The 8554-nt window shown below is 39.5% G+C and overlaps 1 protein-coding gene across 1 annotated transcript in view; it reads left to right on the forward strand.

Moving 5' to 3' along the window:
* TBL1XR1 (transducin beta like 1 X-linked receptor 1) overlaps positions 1 to 8554 on the forward strand; it is a 112494-nt gene that overhangs the window by 88529 nt on the left and 15411 nt on the right. Inside the window, exons 10-12 of the mRNA XM_023515766.1 lie at positions 4311 to 4330; positions 5552 to 5693; positions 5834 to 5908. Of these exons, the coding sequence (XP_023371534.1) occupies positions 4311 to 4330; positions 5552 to 5693; positions 5834 to 5908 (237 nt within the window). The remainder of the gene's footprint in view (positions 1 to 4310; positions 4331 to 5551; positions 5694 to 5833; positions 5909 to 8554) is intronic.

The following is an 8554-nucleotide window of genomic DNA, read 5'->3' on the forward strand; positions in this document are numbered from 1 at the left end:
GTTGTCATTGTTGCTTTTGCTTTAGCTGGCCCTGGGCCAGGTTTGAACCTGCCAACCTGCCAGCACCCTACCCACTGAGCCACAGGTGCTGCCTGCATGATTATTTTGAACTCTTCTATGGTTACAATATTTTAGTGGCACATTCCTTTTTGTTGCTGGTAGTATTCCTTTATTTGGCTATACCACATCTGATCAACTATTGACTTGAATTTGTACTGTTTCAGTTTGCAACTATTATAAATAAGACTACTATCAACATTTGTGTACTAGTCTTTACGTGAGCATTTTTACTTAACGGGTGAAAGGCTATATTGTGTGGTATACGTGTATTTAACTTGATAAGTAACTACTAAACAGGTTTCTTTTCTTATTGATTTGCTTAAATTCTTTGTAGGTTTTACAGGGAAGTTAATAAAAGGGAATAGTTGCAAAGTGAGAAGAAGGAGAAACAGAGGAGTGTGAGTAACTCAGAGATTAGCACTGCAGGAGACCTGAGCCTGTTCAGTAGGACTGGGACTCGTAGAGGAGAGGTTCCCTGGCAGGACAGTCCCCTGACAGTGTCTCTCACTGTGTGAGCCCACCGTTGTTAGCCCCTTGTCAGATTTGTAGCACACAGATACCTTCTTCTATTCTGCTGGACGTCTCCTTGCTCTGTTGACTGTGTCCTTAGCTGTACAGGAAGGGAATGAAGTTCCAGTATGCATTGCAACATTAATGAACCTGAACTTACTGTGCTAAGTGAAGTAAGCCAGACCTAAAACGATAGTGTGATTCTTCTCATGAAATATTTAGAATAGGGAAATTCATAGACACAAAAATGGTAAATTAGTTGCCAGGAGCTGATAGAAAGAGAAATGGGAAATTACTGTTTAGTGGTTATAGAGTGTCTGTTTGGAGTGATGAAAAGTTTTAGAAGTAGTAGTGATGATTGTACAACATTGTGAATATAATAATTAATGCCACTGAATTATATACTTAAAACTGGTTGAAATGGCAGATTTAGCGTTTTATATATATATATAGGTCCATAAGTTTTAAAGATTAATAATGTAGCAAAACCATTGAATTGGATACTTTAAATTGGTGAATTATATGGTACATGAATTATATCTCATAAAGCTATTTTTTTTTTGTGCTTGTTTAAAGCAAACGAGTAGGACGGCACCTGTGGCTCAAAGGAGTGGGGTGCTGGCCCCATATACCAGAGGTGGTGGGTTCAAACTGAGCCCGGCAAAAAAAGAAAAAAAAGATAAAAAAATAAATAAAACAATGAGTAAAAAATGTGCCCTTTCCCCCTTCTTTTGTAGGTTTGTCCTTTCTCTTTTAAATTATGGGGACTATACGGGATAATGAGAATAAATCAGAATGAGACAGAAATTTTAATCTTAGCTCCAGAATTTCAAAACTTATATAACAATGGGAAAATTAACTTTTCCATAGCCTCTCTTACCATGTGTAAAATGAGACCAGTAATAGCAAACACACCTCTCACATTGGGTACAGTAAAATATATTTTTATGTTAGCGATGGAGTGCTGAAGAACTCTACTGGGTAGACTTGCTTTAGTTTAGGAATCAGTATAAAGCAGGGAAGCCCGTGTTCTGTTAGGTCAACCTGCAGCCATAGCATTTTATGAGCCATGGGTGCCACAGAAGCCGAGATCATACTCTCACGTTAGTGTCATTCCATTACTTTGTTACGTAGTTGGGTTTTGCCTCTCTGACCTTGCTGGTGTCTTTGTGCTTGGCGGGTGTTTGTTTCCTCAGCTCCTCCACCATCTTGCAGGCCTTCCTGTACTATGAAATCAGCACTGTGCTACATTGTAGCATTTCACTGTATCTTTATTTTCTAAATGAATTAGGTTTTTCAGCCTTCCTCACTTTTCTGTTTGTTAACACTAGAACAGTAATTTACCAAAGAATTGTTAAAATAGTTTTTAAAATGTAACAATATCTAATATTAAAGTGAAAGTATAATAGTCATTAAAATAGATTCTGGATAGGAAAACAGAATCTGAAACAGGTAGTCCAAGAGACAGAATTTAATACTAAGAAATATTTGCAGAGTGGGAAGAGCGAGAAACAAGAATGTGAGGTAACTCAGAGATTAGCACTGCAGGAGACCTGAGCCTGTCCAGTAGGAATGGGAGCCGCAGAGGAGAAGGTCCCTGGCAGGACACCCACCTAGCGGTATCGTTCATGGTATGAGCCTGTCTGGAAACTAGGAGGCCCAAGAGCCTGGGAAATGTACTTTGTGGTAGCCAGGCTTCCTGGGTTGCAGAGCACGGGGAGGAGCGTGGCGCTGGATGAATATGAGAGCGGCCTGATAAGTGAGCAGATGAGTTATCTGCGCTGCCGTCAGAGGTTGTGAGAGCGGCCTGATGGGTGAGCAGGTCAGTTATCTGTGCTGCCGTCAGAGGTTGTGAGAGCGGCCTGATGGGTGAGCAGGTCAGTTATCTGTGCTGCCGTCAGAGGTTGTGAGAGCAGCCTGATGGGTGAGCAGGTCAGTTATCTGTGCTGCCGTCAGAGGTTGTGAGAGCGGCCTGATGGGTGAGCAGGTCAGTTATCTGCGCTGCTGTCAGAGGTTGTGATTCATAAACAGAGGCAGCATTCACACACCGTGCTGGTAAAAGTTGGCTGGTATTTTTTGTTTCCTGGCTGATTTAGGTTGGATTCTCCCAGAAGAGGGGCAGGCCCTGAGCTATACATTTGAGTGCAGTATTATGAGGAAACATGGGAAGCAGAAAACAAAATGCCGCTCCAGGCCTGGTTGTACAACCTGACTAATGGTTAAAAATGGTTCATTTACTCATTATTATTACATTCAAGTTAAAAGCAAAAATGTACTTTCTCTAAACCAGATTATATGTTGTCCTCAGGATAGAAAGGTAACTGTTACAAAACAAAACCAACAAAGAAACATGGGAAGCAGGAAGGGAAAAGAAAAGGGAGGAAGCGGAGGAGGGAAGTGACTTATGGTGAAGAAGGCCCAGTCTCTGCCTGGTCCAGAGGGGAGCTTTGGAGTATGCATGACTAGAGTTTCTCTTATCCAAACCGCATCCCACCAGCCTTTGGGTACCACCGAGTAGGGCAGTTCTGTGAGGTTTGCCACTGGGAGCCTGCAGCGGGGCAGTGCTCAGACTTAGAAGTCAGACACACAGCACAGGTGCCAAGCTCTGGAGGGCACAGCAGGCACAGGCATAGCCACAGTGGTGCAGGACAGGAGTCAGAAGTCCAGCATGTAGTCCACTAGCTTGCCAACTCGAAGGGGACATGATTCTTGATTATTTCTTTTTAACTTAGAGTTCTAAGAATCTGAAATTTTATATAAAAGGTGAATTCATCAAAAAAAAAGCAGAGTTTTAGTATGTCACCCTGGAAAGAGTGCTATGGCGTCACAGCTCACAGCAACCTCAAACTCCCGGGCTTAAGTGATTCTCTTGCCTCAGCCTCCCACATAGCTGGGACTACAGGCACCCGCCACAATACCTGGCTATTTTTTTTGTTGTTGCAGTTGTCACTGTTCAGATGGCCTGGGCTGGGTTTGAACCTACCAGCCTGGGTGTGTGTGGCTGGCACCCTATCCACTGAGCTGTGGGTGCTGCCTGTGTGAATCTTTTTATATGTCACTTGCAGTGTTAAAATTTTATATATTTATTCTAAATTTTATACCTCCTACATAGTAAATTCCCATTTTAAATATTTCCTACCTTACCTTGCAAGTTTTTATTTCCTTTATAAATTGACTTAATTTAAGTAGTGTCCTGATACCTGGTTTCTCATCATACATGTGTAACCAAAACTAGTTTTTTAATGTCTGGTCCTATTATCATTAGCTTTTTTGAGCTATTGGTTTTACCTGATTTGTCTTTAGCTAGTTAATGAAATCAGTTTCACTCTTGCCTGTAGTCTGGTGTCTTACTGTATATAGTTGTGAAAATCCTAATTAAATTTTCCTTTCTGAGTCATTACTGCTTTAAGTTCCCCTCTTCCTTGTCACCGCTCCTGTCGTTAGTTGCGAGTTCTATCCATGACACACCTGTAGCTCAGTATGACTGCTCAAGACACTTGTTTGTAACAGGTTTAGTTATAACATAACCAGTTTATTAAAGTTACATACAATGGGATTCTGCCTTCGTTTTTCCTTCTCATAGAAACAGCTCTGATCTTCTTTATTAAATACTTTGCTTTTTAATAATTAGCATGTGTAATTTAACTTTGACCCTCCTGCTTTTTTCCTTGCCTCCAAGTTTTCCTTCTAAATCAGGGGTTAAGTTTCATGTGCTTTTCATGTTTATGTGAATTCCTTAGATCCTCCAACTAATTGCAACGTAAAAACTATTTTTTGTCCTGTGTGTGCTTTAAACCCTGTGTTCTTGATATGTTCTCACTGCTTAACCTAATTACTTAATATCATTACCTTAATCTTTGTTGCTAATTACGGAGAGACCTTCACCTTGCAACAGGGGAAAATGAGGGGAAAGAACATTTAATCATATTGGAGCTAACATCTGACTAAATATTTAAATGTCAGCCAGCTTTTGGGCTTAATGTCAGCCAGCTTTTGGTCTTCTGAGATTTTAAATTCAATGGGTTTAAAGAGGTATTTGATACAAAATAGATTTTTAGAAGTATTTGACAAGACTTTATTAGAAGAAAATGTATTTGGAGATCATTTGCAATATTCTGTTTATTAGTTGAGTGGATGGTAATGGGAATGGTACTTAGAGCAGTGTGATATTTGTCTCCCATTCATCATTTACAGAGTGCTTTACACACAGACTCTCTCACTTCCTCATCACATCCTCTCTGTGTACTAAGCTTAGTGGTGTACAGACTGAGCATCCATCCCTTATCCAAAATGCTCAGGACCAGAAGCGTTTCAGATTTTGGAATATTTGCATTTGTATAATGAGATGTGTTAGGGGTACAACCCAAGTTTAAACATGAAATTCATTTATATTTTATGTATACCTTATATACATAACATTATCCAACATTTTTTACTAATTTTGTATGTGAAATACAGTTTGTGTTAATAGGCAGTTTTTCACTATTTTCCACTTGTAGTGTCATGTCATCACGTAGTTTCAGATTTGGGAGCATTTTGGATTTTAGGTTTTCAAATGAAATGTATTCAACCTGTATATTACCCTCATCCCCCATTTTTGTATGTAGAAAGACCATGAGAGGTTAAGTGACTTGGTTGGGCTTACTAGTTAGGCAGTGGCAGAACAAAAGTTTATTGTCCATTGAACGCTCTCAGATTTTAGAAGTAAAAAGTTTTTTTTTTATTTTTAAAAAGGAAACCCAAGACCCCGGGCTGGTAATTTACAGTGCAGGGTCTGAGAAGTACTCTAGTTGTATTCTATTAGGCTGTGTTTGCACAGATAATTAAGCTGAAACTAATACTTGTGATATTTAAATACTTTAGTATCTTAAAAAATCTGAGGTACAATGCTGAGGTCCCTGTTAGCATGTCTGATTAGTGTAGCCGTGGCTGGCAGCTACAGCTCCCAGCCTGGACTGACGTGACGTGGAGTAACGCATAGCCCTCTCGGTTCCTTTCCAGCGCCAGCACTGGATGTCGATTGGCAGAGCAACAACACCTTTGCTTCTTGTAGTACAGACATGTGCATTCATGTCTGTAAGTTAGGACAAGACAGACCTATTAAAACATTCCAAGGACATACGGTAAGAAACCTTTTTTTCCCTTTAAGGTGGTTATGATAAACAGTGTTTCAAGATAGTTTTGAAATATGTATGCTGAATATGTAAACAGCAACCCAGTATATAAAATGAAAATGTGAATGAATAGTTTCTGTTATTTTTAGAATGAAGTAAATGCTATCAAGTGGGACCCAACTGGCAATCTCCTGGCCTCCTGTTCCGATGACATGACTTTGAAGGTAATTCAGTTAATGGGGAAAAATGGGATGGGCGGGTCATGCAGTGTGGCCACTTGGCTGTTTTAAGACCATTTAGAATGTCGGTTTTACATTGAATGTTTAAACCTGGGTAAGGACTTGTCCTACTTTTTAATGATTAGTCATTGCTTTTTATATATTGTGTTTTCTAAAAATATATAAAAGTACTTGAATATAGCAAGTAAATTTTATGAAAAGATGGCTATACAGCAGGAATTACTATACTTTATTAGTAAGGGATCTCCAAAGATACAGGAACAATAGATGGATGAGAGATTTATTGTGAGGAATTGGCTCACATGATTATGGAGGCTGAAAAGTCCTATAATCTGGATACCCAGGAAAGTTTCAGTACAGATCCAAGGCCAGAGAACTAGGAGTGGCAGCGGTTTAAGTCCGAGGCCTAGTGAAGAAGGCCAGAATCTTTGCACAGCTGCTAGAGGCTCACTTCCCCCACCTTTTTGTTCTGTTCACATCTTAAGGGGTCTGGGAGAGTCCAGCCACCATGGGGAGGGCAGTTTGCTTTACTCAGTCTGCTGATTTAAATGCTAATCTCATCTGGAAACATCCTCGTAGACACATCCAGAAATAATCTTTAAATATCTGGGTACTCCCTGAGTGAGTCAAGAAGACAGATACAATTAACCATCACACGTAATAAGAAGAATCATGTTAATAATTGCATTCACCATAACAAAGTGATATGTTGGTGAAATTAAAGTTTGTTTGCACATGTACATCCCACAGTTAGGGAAAAAAAGAATTTTGGGATAAAGAACAGGTATTACTCATCTCAAAATAGATGAAACCTTGAGCCTCTTCTGCAGTAGCTACCTCTGTCCTGAAATCAATTTTGTCCTTGACTTTGGCAGTACCAGCCTGATAGATATGAAGATCATGACAGAAAATGCTGCTTCTCTTGCCATAAACAAGCTGAATGTAACCTTGGGAACCTTGTGGGTGCTGTGTCTTCAGTTAGGTAGTTCTTAAGTCTGGGCTCCCTTGAAATCATTGCTAGTGAAATACTTTCCTTAATGCTTTTTGTCTTTTGGATTTTCCTTGCTTGCATATACATCAATGAAAATTCTCTTAGAACAGCATGTAGCACGTAAAGTAGAAATGAACCAAAGACGGCCAGAATGAGGATGTGAAAGAAGGCTAACATCCAGAGGGTCTGTGTCATGGCATAGGTGAAGTGAGAGAGAGAGGCTGGAACTGGAATTGTTAGAAAGCCTTTTCTCATCTTAGTAATTAAAGGTAACAGAGGATTGTAAAACAGAAACTATGTAGGTAGAAGAAGTATAATTAAACAGTTCTCTGAGATGAGAGAATACCAGATTGGAGTAAGAAGATGGCGTCAAGCTTGAACAGTGACTTTGAGTCATTCCAGAGGAGATAACAGGTGGATCTGATGCTCAGGAGAATTCTAAGCTTGAGGTAAAAACTTGGAAATTCTCAGCAGGTGAGTTGGGTAGCCATTGAAAGCCTTGGGCATGAATTAGATTGTGTAAATAGAAAGGAAAGAGAGAACCCCAAAAATTCAAGACTTAATCAGAAAAAAACTTGAATAGTCAAGACATTACTCAGAAATAAAAACAAAGCAGGAGGAATCACGCTACCAGACCTCAGACTATACTATAAATCCATAGTGATTAAAACAGCATGGTATTGGCACAGAAACAGAGAGGTAGATGTATGGAACAGAATAGAGAACCAAGAGAAGAACCAAGCTACTTACTGTTATATGATCTTTGACAAGCCAATTAAAAACATTGAGTGGGAAAAAGACTCCCTATTTAACAAATGGTGCTGGACGAACTGACTGGCAACCTGTAGAAGACTGAAATTGGACCCACACCTTTCACCACTAACTAAGATTGACTCTCACTGCATTAAAGATTTAAACTTAAGACATGAAACTATAAAAATACTAGAAGAAAGTGTAGGGAAAACACTTGAAGAAATTGGCCTGGGTGAAAATTTTATTAAGAGGACCCCCCAGGCAATTGAAGCAACATCAAAAATACACTACTGGGACCTTATCAAATTAAAAAGCTTCTGCATAGCCAAAAGCACAGTAAGTATAAAGCAAGCAGACAGCCCTCAGAATGGGAGAAGATATTTGCTGGTTATGTCTCTGACAAAGGTTTAATAGCCAGAATCCACAGAGAACTCAAATGTATTAGCAAGAAGAGAGCAAGTCAGTCCTCTCAGGTTGGGCAAGCGACTTGAAGAGAAACTTCTCTGAAGAAGACAGGCGCATGGCCTACAGATATATGAAAAAATGCTCACCATCCTAAATCATCAGAGAAATGCAAATCAAAACTACTTTGAGATATCATCCTACACCAGCAAGATTAACACATATCACAAAATCCCAAAATCACAGATGCTGGCATGGGTGTGGAGAAAAGGGAACACTTCTACATTGCTGGTGGGAATGCAAACTAATACGTTCCTTTTGGAAAGTGATATGGAGAACACTTAGAGAACTAAAAATAGACCTGCCATTTGATCCTATAATTCCTCTATTAAGTATATATCCAGAAGACCAAAAATCACACTACAATAAAGATATTTGTATCAGAATGTTCATTGCAGCCCAATTCATAATTGCTAGGTCATGGA

Source organism: Otolemur garnettii, unplaced genomic scaffold (genome assembly GCF_000181295.1).
Source record: "Otolemur garnettii isolate 467f Iridium unplaced genomic scaffold, OtoGar3 scaffold00078, whole genome shotgun sequence".
NCBI classification, from domain to species: domain Eukaryota; kingdom Metazoa; phylum Chordata; class Mammalia; order Primates; family Galagidae; genus Otolemur; species Otolemur garnettii.